This window comes from Arvicanthis niloticus, chromosome 17, assembly GCF_011762505.2.
Source record: "Arvicanthis niloticus isolate mArvNil1 chromosome 17, mArvNil1.pat.X, whole genome shotgun sequence".
Classification (NCBI taxonomy): Eukaryota; Metazoa; Chordata; class Mammalia; order Rodentia; family Muridae; genus Arvicanthis; species Arvicanthis niloticus.
Window position 1 is genome coordinate 55,096,156 of NC_047674.1, and position 22,890 is coordinate 55,119,045.

A 22,890-nucleotide genomic window follows, 5' to 3' on the forward strand; every position below is an offset into this window, starting at 1 on the left:
ATACAGTGATTCAAGTGTCCTCTCATGTTCTTAAACACACAATTCTATGACTTACCCTATAACAACATTCATTAATGAGCAAATGACTGAAAGATACTCATTAGTCGAACAGTCCTTAACAAAAATAAATGAAAAAAAAATCTGTCCCTCTTTTTTCTTTTCTAACTAGCACATGTATTGTTAGGGAAGTACACATAAACTGTTTATGCTCCAGAGCCTGTGCTGGGGTCTCCAGCACTCTGTTCCCGGAGGGCCACTGCAGCCTCTGCACACATCTGCCTTCCTTCAGTCACCACATAAGGTAACTTCCTAAGCAAAGCTTCCAAACTCTTGGACCCTCTCTCTCAGAAACCAAATTTACTATGCACTGGTGTTTGCCTGCATGGGTGTGCAGTACATTCAAACCTAGTGCCTGTTGAGACCAGGGGGCAGCATCAGAGGGCTGGGACTAGAGTTACAGGCAGTGTTCAGCTGCCATGTGGTGCGGGGAACTGGACCCAGGTCCTCTGGCTGGGAGCGTTAATAATTTACCTGAGACACATTTGTTCTGCTCACCGCTTCACAATAAGAAATCATGCCTAATAAATGCTAATAATTTTGTTCAACAAAGTGAATTCAGTTACCACACATGAAAGCCTTGATTAATGGAAGCTCCAAGAGTGTGCTGGCTGGTTTTATGTCAACTTAACACAAGCTAGAGTCATCTGAGAGGAGGAAGCCTGAATGAGAATATGCCTCCATAAGACAGTGTTGTCAGCAGGCCTATAAGGCATTTTCTTAATTTGTGATTGATGGTGGAGGGCCCAGCCCATTGTGGGCAGTACCATCCCTGGGCAGGTGGTCCTGGGTTCTATAAGAAAGCAGGCTGAGCAAATCAGTAAGCAGCACCCCACCAGTGCCTCTGCATCAGCTCCTGTCTCCAGGGTCCTGTCCTGTGTGAGTTCCTGTCCTGACTTCCTTTGCTGATGGAGTACAGTCTGGAAGCGTGAGCCAGATAAACTCTTTCCTCCCCACGGTGCTTTTAGTCATGGTGTTTCAGCACAGCAGTTACCCCAACGAGGTGAGGGAGCACCTGGTGAGCCTGAGCAGACAGACAGCAGCATGACTCAGTTGCCTTAGCTGCTCTTTCCATATGAGGGGGGAGGGGTTGAGGAAAAGATTCTTCAAGATCTAAGGTGGTATTTGGTGCATTATCTGATTGAATGTCAAGAACATATTTGATAAACCAACCATCTGAATGTTATCAGTCAGAACCACTAGGAAACTCTACGGGAAAATAAGCACTGAATTCAAACGGACCATCCTCCATGACTACCTTGATATTCAAAGGTATGTTCCGTAGGTTGGCCCTGTCTGACGTCTGACTGCCTTCTATAGAAGTATCCCCTATCCAGGGACACGCATGTCTTACCTCTCTTATTCTGAAGCTTAATGGGAAACAAGAGCGTTCTCTAGTCTTTCAGTACTTACAAGTGAAGGAACTGTGAATATCTGAACCGAGAGGTCTGCGACTGAAAACTCTCTGTCGTGGTCATCTGTCACATAATCTCTCTGCAAACGCTCATAGTTCTAGTAAGAAGGCAAAAAGAGGCAAGGAGTGCCAGCTATGAGTTACAGAGAAGAGGCAAACACTACTCACCAGAGTAGGTGCGGTGAAGAACTGGACAGACAGAGCAGTCACCGACACTGCTCGCTCGTGATCATCCTCCATAAAATCTCTCTGCAACTGCCGGTAATTCTAAACAACAAGGGGGGAGATTCACCTCTAATCCACAGCTACCAAACGGTTAGGGATCATACTGAACAGTCAGTGCTGGAGACGGCAATGGAGGGCACAACGAACACTCGAGGATCCAGAGCTGTGACAATAGCTCTTCTGGAGCCCAAAGAAGGAGTCAGAACTTCTAACGGCCTGAGGCCACTGTACACTGGGGTGGGAGAGGAACACGGCAACATCATGCTGTCTGTCCCCAAACCAGGCTTGCGATGCTTCGGAACACACACAAGCATGTGACTCCTTCAAGGTCATCATCAACAGATTTGGAAATGGGACACAAACACAGATGTTCGGGAAAAAAGAACTCTCCAAATGACAATCATGTGCTTCCTCGGCTAAGAGTTTCTACTTGGGGACATAAAGTAAGTGCTTAGCGGGATCCTGTGCTGCCGAAGCCAAACCGTGAGCCAATTCTCAACTGTCTGGATTCGCCATTCCCATCCTGACCCCTCAGAGGCACAGGGCCTCTGAGAACTGTAACAGTAGGGTGAGACCGATTCATAACGGCATGGAGGGAGCTGCGTCTCCATCATTTTTCGGCCCAATTGCTGCATTTTTATTTTGCGGGGGACCGGGCAGAGAGTCTACACATTTATTAATAAAAGGAAAAAAAGACTGTGAAGTTTCTAGAATTTCAACTGGACAGCCTGACAACTCACTGTTAAACATTAATATTTTTGGAGTTCATATACTATAGTCATTCCTTATATAACCTATTTGTTTATCATCAAAACTGAGGGAAAAACCCCTACTTACTTTTGCAAATCGAACAGCAAACAGCTTCTTATACTTGAGATCCATGAGCAGGCTGCTCATGAACAACTGATGGTATACGCTCCTGGCACCTTCAGAAGAGAACAGAGCGGGAGACGACAGGCTGGAGTGAGACAGGCCGGAGTGAAACAGGCCGGAGTCCCACTTCCACAGTTTTGTGTGTCCCAAACCACAAGAACAAACTCTCCACTTTGTTCACAACCTAGCGTTTGTAATTACTCCCTTTGCTTTTTAAAAGGACTTCACTTTAATTATCTACATGTGTGTCCATATATGCACGTGTGAGCCACATGATATGCATGCTGGGAACGGAACTTGGGTCCTCTGCTAGAACCATGAGCCCTCTTAACCACGGAGCTGTTACCCACCGTACAATATTTTTAAAAATAAAACGCATGCAAAGTTAATTCTCCTCCCCTTTGTTCTGAAGGAGAAAATTTTATAAGTGAGGTCTATGACCGAGAGTGAACAGCCTTTATGTTTTATTACAAAATCTATTTAGAGTTAGGGAAGGTAGCACAGGCCTGTATTCCCAGCACCCCAGAGACCAAGACAGGGGACTGAGAGTTCCACAGCACCTAGGCTCTAGGCCCGTAAAGGCTGTTCACTCCAGATTATTCACCTCCCTACAAATGTTTTCCAACAGTAAGGTTAGCGTGTTGACGTCTGTGTGCTTGCTAAAGGCTGAGTGTATTTTCTAGTGACTGAATCTAGCTTTGCAACTGTAGTTTTAAAAAGCATAAATATATTTATTAACAACATTTTCAAATGAAAAGAAACTTTGATCCCTCAGCCCTGAGAAGCAGTAGACAAGTCACCTTTCCACAGTCTGGAGTCGTTGAGCATCAGCCTGTCAACCAGGGAAGAGCTCTCGCCCTCTGGACCTTCTTGTAATCCAACTTGACACAAAATCCGGCGGAGGCCGTCTTTGAACAGAAGGAAGATAGTCAGTCATGGGACAGAAACCAAAGGCTTCAAATATTAATGGAAGATGACTTCCAGGGGCTCCAGAGCGCCACATGACTTAGTGGTGGTTAAACTGGGGGGTGGGGGGTGGGGGGGTATTAGCTATTTTAATTTTATGAAAAGGAGAAAAAAATAGAAATCTCAAATTACAAACATCTCTTATTTTAGGACGTCAGAGTTAGTGTCTGTCAGGATGGCAATGGCCTTCTCTGCTTTAATGAACTTAATTTAAGAAAAAGAATCCCCAACCGCCAATAAAATGCTATTCTCTAGGCATTTATGCTAATGGAAGCAGATGTAGTAAAATCAGCCATAAACACCATTGTGTTTAAGGAAGCTATTCTACAAGACTGGTAACAAGCATCCAGGACCCCTATGCTATAATAAGCATCAATATGGCTTATTAGTGCTATGTAAAACATTTCTCACCAAACTGAAACCCACTACAGCTCAGCCATGAGACCGGGGAGACAGACCCCCACACCTTGTATATACCACACTCTAGACCAGCTCACCCAGCAAATGTGCATGGGGTGTCTCGTCTGCATTTTGAACCATCAGTTCAGTGTGGTGCTTTGGTAACAGCTTTCAATACAAATGTTAAGGGCCTTCCTCACAGTAACATTATGACATCTTGCCTACCTATGACAGGTAGCATAGATCTATCCCTAAATCACCCAATGTGCATTTCTGGCTTTGGGTGTGAGATTCACAATTGTGGTATATTACAACTGTCTCTTTGTAAGCAGAGAAAAGATAAATCTAAAACCAAGCCAACATAAACTGTATGTTCCAAGTACACATTTTCAGAGATGCAGAGTGTTGGTCTTGTACAAAAGCTGTAGGAAGCCAAACATTTAAATTATTTAAACTAATTCTATTTAAATTGTGTCATCACTGGGTTTTAACCATAGCAGCATTTTGCAGCTTCACTCGTGAAGTTTTTGACAGGATGTGTCACTGAAAATAGTTCTTTTTGTCAAGTTATGTAGAAATGGACTCAACATAGTAAACCTACCTGAGTATCCAATAATACTTCCCAGCCAAGACAGAACTTTCAAACCAAAATTCTGATGAGCGGCCACAGAGGAGTGCATAACCTGAACTTTGAGCGGCTTGGTCTGTCTGCTGGTGTTCCTCTTAAAGGAAACGGGGGAGAGGAGACTGACTTAAAACAGTTGTTTTAAGAGGCAGAAAGATGTCAGCATTCTTAGTACAACCACACCACCACACGTAATACTCATGTATCTGTGTAATAAAGCACTTTTTTTTTTAATTTAAGAATTCGGGTTACTTTCTAGATGAATCTGAAGGTTCAGAGACAATTAAAAGACCCACCTTGTGAGTCACCAGTGCCTTTGGTCATGTATTTGAAAACCTAACGATTCAATCACAAACAGCTTAAATACTCAAATAAGCTTGCTTTCTGCCTTTGATTTCTTAAAAGATATTATTTACTTAAAAGTTCAGATCACTGCACAGAAACGTGTAATCAACTTTAAAAGCCACGCTAATATACATAAAACACGTATCATCTTAAGTCTTTCAAAGAACACAGTTTGTACTACTGGTCAATTGCCACCCAGTATATAACCAATATTTCAGAATGCACCCACCCCTGAATTCAGAGCTCTTCCTACTTCTGTCTCTTGCTGGGATTAAAGGCAGGTGGCACTATACCCAGCTAGAGAATTTGGTCTTTTACTTTTAAGGTTTTATTTTTGAATTTTATATGTATGGGTGTTTTGTCCCCATGGATGTCTGTATACCACACGGACACAGTGCCTGTGGAGGCCGGAAGAGAGGATCAGAGCCCACTGCACTGGTGTTATAGATGACTGGTAGCTGTCTTGTGGGTTCTGGGATTTGAATCTAGATCTTCTATAAGAGAAGCCAGTGCTCTTAAGCCTGGACCTTATTGATGTAGCTCCAAAAATACTTTATTTTGAAAACTAAGACCTTACATCCACTGAACACGGGCCTGCCCCTTCCCCCCTTAGCCACCACAACTCTGCTCGCCCCTCATACAGGTGATCATCCATTGCTTGCTCATTTAACTGTCCAGCTGTACACAGTGTAGCATCTGCAAACTGGCCTCCATTTTTAAGTGCGGAGTGACAGTGCATTGTAAATGTAGGCCACATGTGGCCTGCTCACCTGTCATGAACCCATGGCACTGGGTTCTGTAAATTTCTCTTTCACCTGTATACCTAGAAGCAAAGCTACTAGCTTATATAGTAATTCTATTTTTAATTTCTAGAGAAGTTGACACATAGCTTTCTGCAGTGGTTCCTGCCTACGTATGTGCCCATCAGCACTCCAAAAGTGTGTCAATCTCCCTAGCCCCTGGTGACTCTATTTTTCTGGAGAGAAGTCATTCCAGAAAGAGTGAGGTAGCTGACTTCCTTGGTTAGAGTGTGTTCCACGTCTCCACATTCTGACTGGCTGTTTATTTCTGTCAGAGAAATGTCGACTGGGTCCAGCAACACTTCCTGAACATACAACTTTACTTCCTTTTATGTCTTGTCTGGGTTCTCTCTTTACCCCATCCCCATAACCTACTTTTAACATGTATGGCTTTCTGTGTGTGCACATATCATATACATCTGTGTTAGAAATGGATTTTCCAAATCTGCCATCTGTCTTTTGACTTTAGGTATATACATTTTGTTAGATAGAAATTTGATATGGCTAAAAATACATTTCATTTCTTTTCTGACTCCTGAGGTCTAGTCTTAGCAAAGATACGTCTCTTTTATAGTCACTCAGTTTCTTCACAAGACTAAGTATATTTGGATTCTTCTATATCAACCAATACACCTGGCCACTCTTATGCAAATACCACTGGGGGTCACAAACACTAGTGTCAAGAGTCCACTGGCATGTAAGCAGACATGACGAACAACCCTTGACATGTATATACATACAGGTCAGAAATCAAGGTCACAGCAATGTCTCTGGAGCTTCTGTGTGAAATATGAGATGCTACATGAATCTGTACTGGTGGCACGCTAATCTCTGCACTGGTCCTACATGCAACCATGTGCTGCTACTGCAGCGAGCTCTGACTGCCTTTCCAGTTCAAGTTCTCATGCTTCTGAACACAGCACCTTAGAGTGACTGCCAGCCCCATTCATGGGCATCTTTAAACACCAGAGAACTCAAATTTAGACCTCATAAATATGTTTTTATTCAAAATTTGCCATAAGAACAAGAATGGTAAAAATTGGGTAAACATTATCATTTGCCCAGGCCCACCGACTAGGAGCGGTTTATCCCAAATAATCTATTATCAGCACACTGGCTTTGTACGCACACCATAGCCTATTAGACTTAAATATTATGATAGCACTTCCTAAAAGTAAGAATCCATGCTTTTGTATGGCCACAGCACAGCTTCTAATCATTTACAGACTATGTTCAGTAAGAAAGGCAGATTTACCAGATGGGTACCAATTCAAGAACATCAGAATGGCAATTTTTTTCCTTCCTTCCTTCCTTCCTTCTTTTTTTTTTTTTTTTTTTTTTTTAAATCTATATAAGCTCTTAAGAGGCAGAGTCAGGTGGATGGATCTCTGCTGAGTTCAAGGCTAGGCTGATCTATATACTGAGTTCCAGGCTAGACTGATCTACCTACTAAGTTCAAGGCTAGACTGATCTACATACTGAGTTCCAGGCTAGACTGATCTACCTACTGAGTTCCAGGTCAGTCAGAACTTCATAAGTGTTTGCCTTAAAAAAACATAAAAACAAAACCTCACAAATGAAAACAAGTGATCTGAGGAAAGTAGCTGTCTCTAGGGAAGGAGAATAGGTTTGAGAAGAAACAAAGCACAGGCCTCCAGGCTGCCTGTTCACAGAAGCAGGGTCTGCCATGGACAGTAGAGGCAGAGGAACCAGGAAGACACTGTTAGGCCAGCCTCAGTTACATCCTGGTGAACTTGTGATCAGAATGGGCTAACAGAGAATATTATCTCAAGAAAACAAACAAAAATAAAAATCCTAAAGCAAGCAGGAAGAGGGTAAGACAGCAGTCTCTCTATAGGTGTTCTCCACCTTACTTCTAGCTACATATGAAGACACTGTACAACACATAGAATCTTCCTAGAAAAGTACAGTTGCATAAAGCACAGTTATAGGAATAATTAAAAATAAACCTAAGGCAACCCCAGCACACGGGAGGCAGGCGGATTTCTGAGTTCAAGGCCAGCCTGGTCTACAGAGTGAGTTTTAGGACAGCCAGGGCTACACAGAGGGACCCCGTCTCGACCCCCAACCCCAAATTCATAAACAAACCTAAATGTGGGGAAGATTTTTCTTTTAAAAAAGCAAAATACTAAATGCTACTAAATACTGAATATACCTGGTCACAGTATGCCAAAAAGTACTTTTCTTGAATTTCAATATTGTTCATAAAGGCCAGTTTAGTTCCTAAAAGTCAGTGTGGAACCCTCACAACTAAAACAGTGGTTAAGAGCACTTGCTGCTCTTGCAGAAGCCCCAGCTCGGTGTCTAGCACCTACGTGACAGTTCACAGTGGCCTGTAATTCCAGCTCCAGAGCATCTAATGACTTCTTTTGATCTCCTCAGGGACCAGCATATGACACAGATACCAACATGGAGGCAAAACACTCACACACATAAAGTAAATCTACAAATAATTAACAACAGAGCAAAACGTCAGGACCACGGAGGGGTCGAGTGCCAAGAGCCTTGTAAGATCTCTCTGATGAGATGGGAAAACAGAAGACGTGACTTCACTAAGTATCCATTATTCCGTTGGCAATCTTTCTTCAGAGCTTTGAGAGAACTGGAGTAATCAATGTCAAGAAACATGAGCTTTAAACAAAACTCAGGTGATACTGGACTTATGAAGGCAAATGTCTTAATAAATGCTGAACTGTAGAGTTAATCTTAAGATAATAAAGAAAAAAAAAGACATGTTTTTAAATCACTTACCACGATGACTGTCTTTGCTTGATCACAGTACTGGAAATCTCCATATCGGACAGACCTACGCCCCTGGAAAAGACATTTACAACTAACTGTAAAAGCATTATACCTAGCATGACTAGCGGGCAAACCAGGAAATATGCTTGAACACGGAACAGCCTGAGTCAGTCCTTAATTTTTAACATCTGTCCTCGTCACCAATGAACAACTAAAATTGTTCTCTAATGCTGTCTTCAATGCTTAAACTACCAGTGTGTGTATGTTTGTGTGTTACCCTGACAACAGATCATTTAGTCTACCAGACTTCTATAATGACCATTCTCATGGCCCAGTATTTTAATCACTGAAAAGAATTAGGGCAACTGTATATTCTTTTTAATATTCTACCTGGTAACTGCTTACTTACAGCAATATATATTTGGGCCAATATTCAAAGGAAATAAAAAAAAATAGCCTAGAGATATATGCTTTTAACTGCTTTCTCTAGTCTAGCTTATTCATAAAAGAAATTCATTTTCTTCATTCTCAGACATTGGGAGGTAGAGGCATGAAAATCTCTGTAAGTTCGAAGCCAGCATAGACAACACAGAAAGTTCTAGCCAGCCAGGACTATGCAGCGAGATCTCATATCAAAAAATGTTGAATTTCTTAAGATAAATGACTTACATCTCGATCGACTGTAGTTGCGAAGCCAATGGCTTCCTTCTGTGTACAGTTCACAGCTTTCTGAAGCGTGTAAATGACTTGCTCATACGTGTGAACCTCATCATTGAACAGCATGCAGTAGTAGGTGTCACTCTTCTCTCTGGGGAGAAAACATCCATGACACTAATGCAGTGTAAAGAGTGGGCGTGTCCATCAAGGCCGGCAGCTGTGGGCATGAGCAGTAGCAGAGGAACCGGAGGGAGGGAGACCAGCTTCAGTGCTGGCCAAAGGGCTCTGGCTGATGCAAACTTCTAGCCAGATGGTAACAGATATGGCAAGTATCACAGAAGCCCATCAGAGTCCTCTGTGTTGGTGGCCCTGGGCAATTAAATGAGAACAAAGTCAAACCAAACCAAATGCCAGGCTGTGGTGGCACATGCTTTTGTTTGTTTGTTTGTTTGGAGACAGGGTTTCTCTGTGTAACCCTGGCTGTCCTGGAACTCATTCTGTAGACCAGGCTGGCCTCGAACTCAGAAATCCACCTGCCTCTGCCTCCCAAGTGCTGGGATTAAAGGCATGCGCCACCACTGCCTGGCTGGCACATGCTTTTAATCCCAGCATTTGAGAAGCAGAGGCAGGCAGATCTATGAGCTCGAGGACAGTCCAGTCTACAGAGGGAGTTCCAGGACTCCTAGAACCCCTTCCCATACACACGTGAGAGGAAGAGAGAAAGAGAGGCAGAGAGGCAGAGAGGCAGAGAGGCAGAGAGGCAGAGAGAGAGAGAGAGAGAGAGAGAGAGAGAGAGAGAGAGACAGAGAGAGAGAAGAAAAGAGAGCGCCATCTGTTTCTCAGGCATTCAACTTAGAGCTGAATTGACCAAATGAATTTCATGAATACAGAATTAGGCCATCTAAATAACTGTCAACATTTAAAATAGTACAATACCACCTTGTCTTATTAAAAACACTTTTCCCTGCTGGGTGGTGGTGGCACTCACTTTCAGATACCAGGATTCAGGAGGCAGAGGAAGGTGGATCTCTGAGTTTGAGGCTAGCCTGGTCTACAGAATGAGTTCTAGGACAGTCAGGACTACACAGAGAAAGACTGTTACAAAAACAAACAAATAAACAAAACCACCCAACACGTTATCCACAACCGTAATTATCTAGAACACACTGAAAATACAGAGAAGTCAACCTCTGGTGACTGACGTCCAATTATTCTAGTGACCTTCTAATGTCCAATCACCCTCAGCTACGAACCAAGGTCCAACAAGCAGGGAGACTTTTCAGAAAAGCAAAGGCCGTGTAAGGCGAGCACACAGCCAGGGACAAGCAGCCAGTCCTTTTACCACAGCTGTGTCTCAATTCAACTGTCTCATCACAAGATTATGACCTCAATAGTCTAAATAAAAATGGCGGATGTACAGGAAAATAGCACAGTGTTGAGTAAAATTTAAAATTAGAAGCAAAATGCCTAAAATTGAATTTAAGCCTTTCATAAATCCCCTAAATTCACTTACATATAAAAGAGCTCATCCCCTAACCCCTTTCCAGCTTTGTTAGTGGGCACAGTGGAGCGCCTTTAATCCCAGCACTTGGGAGGCAGAGGCAGGTGCATCTCTTGAGTCTGAGGTCAGCCTGGTTTACAAAGCACGGAGAGGTGAGGGTTCATGTGGGTTCTTTCTAGGGATCAAATTCAAGCTGTCAGGTTTGCTGGCAAGGACTTAACCTGCTGAGCCATCTTGCTAGTACTACATAGTTTAACACTGCTATAAACCAATCAGCTTAGGAAAACGTTCATTGATTAATCATACAAACTGTAAAACTGTAACAGTAAACTTAAGATTCTGCTAAAATCTAACCTTTTTTTTTTTTAAATACTAGGACAGTAAGTGGCTAAGCAGGTAAGCACAGTTGCTGTCTGTCTGACAGTCTGAGGTTGGTCCCCAGAACCTATTTGCTAGCTAGAACTGCCTCCTGCAGGCTCTCCTCTGACCTCCATCATATGCCAATGTAAATATTCCCTCCTCCCCATATACAAATAAGTGGATGAATAAATGTAATAATTTTAAAAGAAAGATTACATCTTCTCCTTGCTGTATGAAAGATGTTAAAATGTAGCAGTTCCAAACACATGAGGACTGGGCAATACTTACGCCACCTCTAGGTCATCAGGCAATTCACTTTCTTTTTCCCAGGTCAGTATATCTACTGCGTATCGAAACATAATGGCAAAAATGTTGTAAGTTCTCGCTATCACGTCTTCTGATAGATGCACGAGAGGATCCTGAGGGAGGGAGAACAGAAGACACAACCCACTAGTGCACACTGCCTTCTTCTGCCTTCCAGCTTCAAATCCCAAACACAAGAAGGCTGACAGGTTCATTTCTTAAGGAATTTAATCCTGTATGTGTTACAAAATTAAACTTCCTAAAATGTTTTCTTTCAGTGATCTCAATTTTAAATCAGCTGAGTCAAAATACCAAGACACTCAAACGCCCAGTAACTATAACTAAGCATTCTGGAATGGCACACAGGAATCTCTATAGCCTAACATCAAACCATCTCTCCAGCCTAGTGTGGGACACTCCCAGTGGCAGACCTGAGGGAAGGTCTGCAGTCACGCCCAACCATCTGAGTTCAATCCCCGAGGCCTACACGGTGGACGAAGAGAACCAATTCCTGCAAGGTGCTCTGACTTTCACACGAGCGTGTGGAAATCATGTACACACACACACACACACACACGCACACACAAACAACAAAACCCTACAAAAGAAGGAAAGACAATCAGCTATCAACTTTACATGGAAGAAACCATGCCTTCTGTCATGGACCTGGGAGATGCTTCCTAAACTAACAAAGGAGGTGTCACACAGTGTACTGTGGTCTCTGACACCCACTAGCTCTCCTCCTGTTCACTCCTTATGCCAAGGGGCCATGTGGAATTTTTGATGGGTGTTTGTTAAGTGCCATGGTGATGGCAGATACTTAGTGTGATGAAGGGAAGCAGGTATGCTCGACACAACATATCTAATGACCTCAATGCCTGCTCAACAAACTTTCTCCATAATCAGACAGCACTTGCAATAGTTAATCTTTTTAAAATTATTTTTAGTTTACTGGTATGGATGTTTTGCCTACAAGTGTTTCTGTGCAGCCTAGGCTTGCCTGAACTCTGATGAGATCAGAATAGTTGGTCATGTTCCTCAAAACAAAGTTACAAATTGTTGTAAGGCATTATGTGAGTATTGGGAACTGACTCTGGGTCCTCTAGAAGAGCAGCCAGTGCTGCTCTGTCAAGCTGCTGAGCCATCTCTCTAACCCTGCAATGGTCAGTGTTGACTGGCATGCTGAGGAAATCTGGCATTATCTAGGAGACACAGGTCTGGGTCTGTTCTGGGGTCATTTACACAAAGGTTTACTGAGGAGGACAATCCACCCTCAAAGTCAGCCGCACCTTCTGATAAGGAGCCAGCAGGAAAGAGGTCCTAGGCAAATGCCTCTCTGAATTCACATCTAAGCAAGTGCAGCTAGAGCTGCTGCCATCAAACTCCAGCCTCTGAAACTTTTGGCTTCCCAAAGTGACTGAGCGGTAGTGACTCTCCAGCAACTCCCAGTACTGCAGTGCCAACTGGGATTGCTGAGGCTCTCAGTTTCCCCAGCGTGCAGATGGCCACTGCTGGACAGGCCAGCTCCTCCTGCATAAGCCCAGATTCTCATAATTCCCCCTTTGGAATCTATCTGTACTTGTTGGTTCTGTTACTATACAAAACCCTGCCTAGTCAGACTTTAAGTCACTCAGGATGTGGGGCTCTGCTCTACAACTCCACTGCTATAATGGGAAAGAGGTCACAGACAAATATATTCAAACAGACGTGTGGGGCTGGAGTGGGGCTCAGAATCAACGCACTGGCTGCTCTTCCAGAGGACCTGGGTTTGATTCCCAGAATCTCCATGGTAGCTCACAACATCTGTGACTCTGGTTCCACAGGGATTTGACACTGTCTTCTGGCCTCTGAGGACACCGTACCTACATAGTACAAAGACATACAAGCAGGCAAACATCCATACACTAAATGAAACGTGTGTGTGGTTGGGATAATCCTCTTGTGCACTGTGTAAAGGGTGTCTTTCTATTAGGCAAAGGCTGACTTCTGTACCAGCAGAGTGCTGAGTACTGGCCGGACTTTGGTACTGTTATCTTTATGAAGCATCACCTGCTTCAGTATCTCATCAACCTTCTTCATCACCTTCTGATTGGTTTAGTAAAGAGCTGACAGCCTATCTTAGGGCAGGAGAGGAAAGGTGGGACATCTGGGCAGAGACAGGAACTCTGGGAAAGAACCAGGTGCAGGGGTGGGTGGTGGTGGGGTGACTGGCCAGTCAGACACAAAGGAAGAAATAGGTGCTAGGGTGCTGGAATTGAAGGAGAGGCAACACTCCTGTGGTTGAACATAAATTAGAATAAACAGGTTCAGTTATATAAGTTAGCTGGGGAAAAGTCTACGATACAAGGTTCGAACTGTCATAAATAAACAAGTATGTCTCTGTATCATTATTTGGAAGCTGGTGGGTCAGAGAGAATCTATAAAGATTTTATATATATATATATATATTTGAAACAATGAAGTATGACTGTATTCAAAAATATTTATGAATAATAAAATTTAGATTTCATGTCAGTTTTGTATGACAAAATGCTATTCTGCTCTTTTTACCCAAATTATTTAACTTTTCTTCTTTTGTATGTGTATGTGTGTGGTATGTTTATGTATGTAGGTATGTACACGTGCACATGTGCACATGTGTAGCGAGGCCAGAGCTGATGTGAGGTGTCTTTTTCTTTGTACTTTTTTTGAGGCAGAGTCTCTTGCTGAAGCTGAAGGCTAGTCTAGCTAGCCCGTTTGCCAAGGACATGAGTGTAGCAGAATCCCCCCCTAATTAACTGATTGGATAATAAAGATGACAAGAAGCCAATCGCTGGGGGAGGAGGATGCTGGCCTTCCGGGTCCGAGAGAGGAAGAGGGACACAGGAGGAAGGAACGGTCTTTTTGCACAGCAAGGCAGGAGTGAAAGGAGGCAACATGCAGACCAGGAACTTTTAGATCTTCTAATGTAGAAGAGTGGGTGGTTTAGGACGATAGACTCCGTGCCTAACGGTTGTCTCATCTGTTGATTTTAAACTAAGATTGTCTGGTATTTTCCATTCTCAGCAACTCTGGTAGGCCAGAGGGAAAGAAACATAGCCGGGGCTTTGGGACTGGAAGACTGGGCAAAGACCGAGTTCTAGGGGAGAAGTAACTGTAGTGGAGTGCGGGCTGGTGAGCGTACGCCCCAGCTAGCCACAGAAACCTGCGAGTGCGGAGCTCCGGAGAGGCAGAGCCAGTGTTTGTGGGAGAGGCGGTGGCTAGGAGAAACACACGAGGTCTTGGTCTCGGGATATGTACCAGGTTGGGAACAGACTGAGACCACCGGTGCTTAGCCGGCAATAGTGTGGATTGTTTTATTGTTAATAATTACATGCTACACATGAGGATCTAAGTTAGCCCTAGCACCCGAGTTCAAAGCTGGGCCCGGAACAGTACACCTGCGTAAATACTATGAGGCAGGGTTCTCTATGGAACAGGATCCCTCTTCCTGGAGGAGACAGGAACAGTGATCAGCTGCTCATGAGACCCTGTCTCAAAACATAAAGTGGGAACCAATAGAAGAAGACGGGCAACATTGGCTTTTGGCCTTTGGGCAAACACACACACACACACACACACACACACACACACTTCTAATCAATGCAGTACACACTTAAAGACAGCTCTGGGGTGTCTTTACCTCTTCCTCCACAGCGTCAGGACTGTTGAGCTTGTGCTTTTGGCAGTAAGGACCCTCTTTCCATGCTTCAGTGTCACCACAGTCACAGAAGCCTCCACCTCCTGATGTGGTCATCTTGAAGAAAAGAAGACAGTGTCTGGTAAGAGCTCATTGGGTTATCAGATGAGAAGTAAGAATGTCACGTGCTGAGGACAGAAAACTGCTTAAGTGTTTCTTTGCTTTGGAGGGAAAAAAAAACACCAAATAAAAGGGGGCTTATCAATGTTTTCTAGTAAGTAACGATTTCAAATGAAAGAGAGCTACTCAGCTGCAGCGGGGAAGTCCGGGTACTCCAGAGCTGTCTGCACACTCTGCTTTCTTAATTAACCTGCAGAGGTTCCCTGGGCTCTTCTTGGCAGCTCTGCTGTCTATGCTAATGGTGCCACAACACAGCAGGTTTAGGGAAACAGTTTTGTTTTTTTTCCCCTTTAATAGCTCCTAAAAATCTGTCTTTTAAAAGGGTTGGTAAAAAGCAGTCACTGGTGAAACTTTGTTATCACCGGGAGACATCATTAATTAGTCACACTGTCTTAAGCTAAGTAACTAGTTACTCAGTCTGGCAAGACTGACCCTTCAGGCTAATAGGTGGCATACCTATTTAAAAAGATGCCACCAAACAACAACAACAAAATCAAAAAAGTGTTACAGAGGGGTAAATTCAAGTGCACCAAATTTTAGAATAAACTCTTCTATTCTGCCCACAGTAAGCACTGTGTGCTCTGCATCAGAGCACGGTCAATGCCTGACGTCTGCACACTGCACTCTGTCCCAGGAGAGGCAGATGTGGGCCAAGGAACACGGGTAGGCAGCCCTGCTGAGAACCAGCAGCCCTCCTGTGAGAACCAGCAGCCCTGCTGTGAGAACCAGCAGCCCTGCTCTGGCTCTGCAAACACAGCTAGAACAGCTGAAGGAACCTGGGAGCCTCTCCCTGGTCTATAAGAACAAAGACAACTGATTTTATATATGGCCCCCTTTCCCTATCATCAACATCGGGCTAGAGAGACAAACCAAGCTGGTGGAAAGGCCCTGACCAGTGGCTCCCTAATTAAGAGGAGGTCTCAGCTCCTCCCACCGTTTTATCTTCCCCTGAGAACAGAAAGTTCCTCTTAACAACTGTCCTTACCCTCAGAATCCTGAGCACCATCTCCCATTACCAGGAGGAAGAAGGGGTCTGGGGATAATGTGCCCATAATAAAACTACCCAGAGCCTTGGGTGCTGGAGGTGGCCCTGAATGACCCATCGACACACACCTCTTCACATTTCCTAAAAAACAAGCTAAAATCCCACAAGGTGAAAACAATTGTCTCCCCTTCCTATTAAATAGTTAGGCTTTAAACTGAGAACCGTTTGGAGGGACTCCTGGCATCCCCTCAAGACTGGTCTTGCATTTGGGGAGGTCTTTGTTCTCAACTGAACACGCAGCTTGAGAGAACCCAAGCAGAGCAGTGAGGGAGGAGGGCACAGCCACCTAGCCACGGTCAGCTAAACCAAGCGGGGCAGCAACGGGGTGATCGGTGTTGCAGCCAGCTTGCCCTCACACCCACTCAAGTGTAAAATGAGACAGAATTAGTATAAAAGTCGATACTGTGTGTGGCAACCACGTGAACGTAACTGACCCTGTATCGATGGTCTCTGTGGACACTTCCCAGGAAGCACTCCATGCATAAAACACAGGTGGGGTCCACTGCACAGTCTCTGTGAAGTGAAAGAAAAAGAGAATGAATAAATCAGAGAGTCAAAAATTAATACATTCTCCTTCAACATCAGAATCTGTCGGGGGTTGGTTTGGTGCTGCTATGTATTTGAATGCTAAACACTGGCCCCAAGATCTGGTTGCAGTCCAGACGAGCACATTCTCCAAACGTACACCAAATGATGTTGTGTAAAGTTTGCTTGCCAATCTTCTCTGACTGGTTAAATAAAAGTAGGTGACAGCCAGTTACTGGGAAGAATAGAGGTAGGTGGGGCTTTGGTTATGGGGCTGGGGGTCACAGGTAGAGACCAGGAAGAGAGTGGGGAAAGGAGAAGACGGAGAAAGCAGGTCTCAGACAGGATGGCTGAGGGAGAGAAGTACATCCTGAAGATAGACTGATGAGCAGAAATAACCCCGGCAAGACTCAAACAGTAAGTAACTTGGGGGTGCAGCTGAGAAACAGCCAGTCCAGCATAGAGAAACAGTTTAGGAATAACTGTTTAGTGATTGTGCTAAAGCTAATTAAATCAGTAAGACTCTGACTGGATTACTGGGGGACTGGAAAGGTCATCGTAAGAACTAATAAGAGTTATTAACAACAAGAATCCTTCTGCCAGTGCCAAAATAGCAGATGTCACTCCCCAAAATCTGTTAGATTTTCACTCAATAAAATCAGCACAAAGTTTTTGCTTCATATTGGAGTGCACAAGGAAGCCTTTGAGTACGCACTTGACTAGAATGGTCCATTTCTCCACAGGCCAGGGACACCTAACCCAAGAAGCTAAGCAAACCCTAAAGTCAGAGTTTACACCTTTTTGTTGGAAGTAGCATCTAAAGTGAAGGCCACACTGAGTGCTGATGATACTGTTTTGTTTTGAGATAGGGTCTCTGTGCAGCTCTGGCTGCCCTGAAACTCACTATGTAGACCAGGTTGGCCTTGAACTCACAGAGATCTGCCACTTTGGCCTCCCAAGTGTTGGGATTAAAGGTTTTTATTATTTGACTCCTTGGTGTTCTTAGATTCACATTTATGTCCTCTGGATTTTCCCATCTGGATAAGTTTCTCTCAGTCTCACCTCTAGTGGGTAAAGGCCATTGTGCTTAGTACCCATAATAATCAAGATAGTTTGTTGATTTGCTTGTCTATAGTAAAATAAAAAATAAAAAAATCCTAAAGAATGGGGCGGCAAATGTTCCTATGAGACACAGGTGTCTCATATACTAAGGCAGAGTGAATGTTTGAGGCTTCGCAAAACCCAGGATGGCAGGATTTTCTATGCTTAATCTGAAAAACACTTTCAAGAGTAGCTGGTTGACATATAAATGTCACTGAACAAGAACTGGAAACATACAACTAACAGCACTACTAAAGAAACAGAGTGAGCAGCAAAATGTCACCTTTGTACTGTTCCCTGCACCCTCAGCAGCAGCCCTGGGATCTGACAATGTCTGTTGTTCTGCCTGAGGCACTAGATACGGATTTCACATCGGCCACTGGGAAACAGGACTCAGAGCAGCCCAGTTTGGGATGACAGGAGATCTGAGCTCAGCACAAGTCCACAGTGCTGAGTTACCAACATCTCTCCACAGCCCAAGTGTGCTGTCTATGTAGTAACCGTTGTGTGTACTTTGTGGTAAGAGAGAGCAATACCACAAGACAACTTGCTTTTCCACTAAGGGTCAAACTGCATGAAGGCTGCCTGCTGATGCAACCTCAGAGCCGTGTTACAGCAGACCATCCTGTGGCAGCTGTGGTAATGGCTACCCTTGCTTCATTGTAATGGTGTCTCCATCTCCGAGTCTTCAGCCCTGCAAATGAGCTGTTCCCATCATGGACCTGACACACAAAGCCATGAAAGGACAAAGGGTGGACCCTACAGGGGCAAATTGCAGCCCTGTCTTAGAATAATTCACCTCACTCCTTCCTCTCCTCCATTTAGTGTGCCCAGAAGACAAGGGGTCTCCAATCCTAGCAGCGTAGCTCTCTCCAGAGGCTGGCATGCCCCACTTGTCTCTGCAATAAAATTCATCAAGATCCCTAACTTTGGGATTCTTACCCCACAATTCTTTCTCTAGGGTATCAAAGAACCTTAGAAACCAGACAGAGGTCTTGCTTTCTCCATCTCAGAAACTCCCTGGCCTTTACAAGGGGCAACAGTTCCCAACAGCAGGCGACACTTCTGAGTTTCAGAGGTCACGAGAAATAATCCATTAAATCAAAACAAGAATACTCAAAAACAACACTTTTATTACAATCAAGTCATATGTTTCATTATTTATTTATTGGTGTCTTGTGTGAGTGTGAGTGTGAGCATGCCTACGTACCACAGTGCACATGTGGAGGAGAGATAACGTCCGGCCAGCAGCCCCCTCCTTCCAGCATATGGGTCTTGAGGATTTGAAGTTTAAGACTTTATGACAAAGACCACCTCCTGCTGAGCCATCGTGTCAGCATATCACATGTCTTCCAATATTTATTTTTAGTATCTTAAATTATATGTATTTCTGTGTATCTAAATGTGGGTGTGTGCACCTTGAGTGCACGAGCCTGCACAGGACAGAGGTGAGTTAGTGTCCCTGCGACTGGGGTTACGAGTGGTTTCAAGTGTCAACATGAATGCTGGGAAGGGAACTTGAGTTCTCTGCAAGAGCAGACAGTGCTTTAACTGCTGAGCCGCTCTCCAGCCTCTGTGATACATTTTTAACAACAAAGTACATGTCTACGAATTTGAATTTAGGTGCATTTAGCTGAAGAAAAAAAAAAAAAACAAAGACAAAACCCCAGCCCATTTTCCCCCATTTTATTACATATGAGTGAAAAAACTCCTAACACACTGGTATGTGAGAATAAAAGGCAGGCAAGAAGAATGAAAAAGGGCTTTGCAGTCAGAGGCCTGGTGTGATATGACACATGTTCCCCGCCTGTGCCTTCCTAGTGGCTGGAATAACATGGAGGTGCCTCAGGCCTCAGCAAACTCCTGGCTTCTCCTGCCAAACCTGTTTTCCCTTCTAAGCCAGGCCACCAGAACTGGAAGTACACTCATCCCATAAAGAAACTTGAGAGCAGCTAAGTGGACCCTAATGGAGATTCCAGAAGAGTTCCTGCCCCACACTGCCTAGAAGAACGGCTGCAGAGGCCGAGAAGAGTCCACAGCCAGGCTTTGCCGGCCTCACCACTCAGTCTATCGTTAGCATTAGGTCTTACCCTTTTGTCCAATCACGTTCCTGCATGACTATTCGAGCTTCACGCATATTCCATAAAAACCAGAAAGGCTGCAGCATGGAGAGCTTCCAGGGAGGCACACCCTGTCTCTCTCCTATCCTGCCCTGCACATTGCTCTATCTGTATCCTTTGCAACATGATTTATAGTAGCTTAAGAAATACAATCTCATGTGGCAAATAACCAAACCCAAGAGAGTCATAATTCATTCTCTCTCTCTCTCTCTCTCTCTCTCTCTCTCTCTCTCTCTCTCTCTCTCTCTCTCTCGGTTTTTCGAGACACCGTTTCTCCGTGTAGCCCTGGCTGTCCTCCAACTCAGAAATCCACCTGCCTCTGCCTCCCAAGTGCTGGGATCAAAGGCGTGCGCCATCACTGTGTAATAATACTCTTAATCCATCCCTCCTGACACAAGGGATTTAGAACTGTGACAATTGTTTGGGATAGGGTGGGAGGGGGCAGTCCTGTAGAACTGAAGCCTAAGCCTATCTTTAAAACTGACTGCCTGCACCCGGTGTGTGTGTGTGTGTGTGTGTGTGTGTGTGTGCTGGGGATGGATGATCTCCACACATTTTGGCATCTGTGTTATGAGAACATAACAGGAGAAACAGAAACTGAATCTGAGTTTTCCTCTACATTGGATGTAGTTTTAAGCTTTATTTATTTATTTTTAAAACTTTATTCATTTATTTTATGTATGTGAGTACACTGTTGCTCTCTTCAGAAATAACAGAAGAGGGGACTGGATCCCATTACAGATGGTTGTGAGGTGGTTGCTGGGAATTGGACTCAGGAAGAGCAGTCACTTGTCTTAACTGCTAGGCAATCTTTCCAGCCCAGCTTTAAGCTTTATGATTGTACTTCTTCCTTGTTGCAGCCGCCATCCTCCAACCAACTGGACTCCAGCTTCTTGGGTCTTTGGTGTAGGCTGAAGATGAGTGGATTCTCTGAGAAGTACCCAGGTCCTGGGCACCAGACTAGTAGCAAAGACTTATGAAGGTTCATGGACCGAGCCAGCCACTTTGGGATTCCCCAGACACCATCATGCTGGCCATCCTAGCAAACGCTCTTTTGTAATGTGTGCACTTTCTACTGATGTTGTTCCCCTAAGAACTCCTCTAAGGACAGAAGATGATGTGGCATCAACCCCTAATTAAGGGTCAGGTGGGGCTTTGCAGGTTCCTACACACTGCTGTGCACCACACAAAGACACTTGATCTAGCAGGCAAAGAACCAGGGGGCTTCAGAGTTCTGGTCAAGGCAGATGTCCAGCAGAGACACATGGAAGGCTAGGCTGTGTCCCTGGACATGGTAAGAAGGGTGATTACACACAGCTGGGTGGCGAGAGCCAAGCAGTCTGCACACAGAAAAATGATGGACTCAAGTTCCTCCTGTCAGCGCAGAGAATTACACAAACTCAGAACCCAGATGGCTTGGTTAGAACTAGGGAAATCACAAGAGCCTGACCCCTGATATCTATTTCAGTGCTTGGACAGAGATGAAATGTAGCCCTCAGAGAGGGTATAGAAGTACTGGACACCTCAAAGCAATGGGCACACTTGCCACCTGGCCACTGTGCTATTTCCAGACACCATCTTTACTACGGAAACCAGCTTGCTGGGAAAATGGCTGATTTCAAGGAGACGGGTAGAAATCCAAGATTCCACCGTGGCATCTGACACCAGAAACTAAGGAGGCACTGTGACAACACCAGCAGTATAAAAAAGCTGACGGTGGGGAAGGTTCCTACTGTGGACACGAGGATAGGGAGTCCAAATAAAAACAACAATCAGTACTACATCAATGGCCACGTGTCGGGACATTTCACTTCTAGAACTTCAAAACGTCTAGAACTGCAAAAATATTAAAAAACAAGGAGATTTACAGTTTATAGAGAAGACGACAGCTACAGAGCCAACGCACTTTCCCACAGGATTCTTGATCACACGGTGCAAAGTGACCTCACAGGAGAGACAGCACCATATCAAGTGATCAATGGGACCACAGGCCATGGCAGGGTTAGATTCCTCATCTCTGTGGCAATCTGGCCAAAGGTGCAAGGATCATGTACCAGATGAACCCAACTAGAGGGACATTCTCAAAACAACTAGTTTGTCATCTTCAAAAGCGTTAGACTTTAGATTTAAGAAACATACAAATGTGTGATTGGACTTGTATCTCTTGGGTATTAAGGACACTGCGAGACCCACTGAAACGCAGCTTCCACGTTCATCAATCACAGGGCTGAATGAGATCTATCCTCTGAGCATCAGTACACACAGAGATCTTTAAAATACTAAAGAATTCAGTCTAACAGTCTTCACTGTATAGCACAATCAGAACTGAAATTCTGACCACGCTAATAAGGGAAAACTAACATGGAAACCCAGACACCTTAATCAGCTTAATTTTAATTTTACAAGAAAATGCTTTTTAAAAGTTAAACAGGGCGTCTATCAACGTTATGTCTGCACAGTGAAGTATTGTCTAGCCATATAAACTAAATGGAAAGAGGCTAAGTTTTTGTCAAACAGAAACTTTACATCTGCATACATGTATCTTTTCTTTCTTTTGAGACAAGGTCTATGTAGCCCTGGCTGTCCTGGAACTCACTGTGTAGACCAGGCTGGCTTCAGTTTCAGAGATCCACCTGCCTTTGACTCAGAGTGCTGACATCAGAGGCATGTGCCACCACATCTGGCTCATATGTCTATCTCATTTCAGTAATTCGCTTTGTGTGCATGGGCTTTGAGTGCCATGGAGTATGTGTGGAGAGCTCTCCTACCAATGTGCTTTGGCTTCAAATTCTGGTCCCGAGGCTTAGTAGCAGGGGCCTTTACCAACTGAGCCAGCTCTCCAGCCCATATATGCCTTTTTGTATGTATGTATATGTGCATACTTATGGTTAAGATAGTCTATACGTACTATGCACACATTATACCTATCACACATAGGGAATTTCTGGACAGACCAAGGTGTTAACTGTGATC

General features: G+C 44.2%; 1 protein-coding gene across 2 annotated transcripts in view; it reads right to left on the reverse strand.

Annotated features, from left to right (window-relative positions):
- Positions 1-22,890, reverse strand: part of Ubr2 (ubiquitin protein ligase E3 component n-recognin 2) — an 82,429-nt gene that overhangs the window by 49,916 nt on the left and 9,623 nt on the right. Inside the window, exons 3-11 of one of the 2 annotated variants that reach the window (XM_034522047.2) lie at positions 16,606-16,684; positions 14,950-15,063; positions 11,274-11,404; positions 9,137-9,275; positions 8,477-8,539; positions 4,536-4,656; positions 3,370-3,477; positions 2,534-2,622; positions 1,471-1,569 (exon numbers count right to left, since the gene is read on the reverse strand). In XM_034522047.2, coding sequence (XP_034377938.1) covers positions 1,471-1,569; positions 2,534-2,622; positions 3,370-3,477; positions 4,536-4,656; positions 8,477-8,539; positions 9,137-9,275; positions 11,274-11,404; positions 14,950-15,063; positions 16,606-16,684 — 943 coding nt within the window. Of the gene's footprint in view, positions 1-1,470; positions 1,570-1,639; positions 1,739-2,533; positions 2,623-3,369; positions 3,478-4,535; positions 4,657-8,476; positions 8,540-9,136; positions 9,276-11,273; positions 11,405-14,949; positions 15,064-16,605; positions 16,685-22,890 lie in introns of both variants that reach the window. The other variant, XM_034522046.2, reaches the window with a different exon arrangement.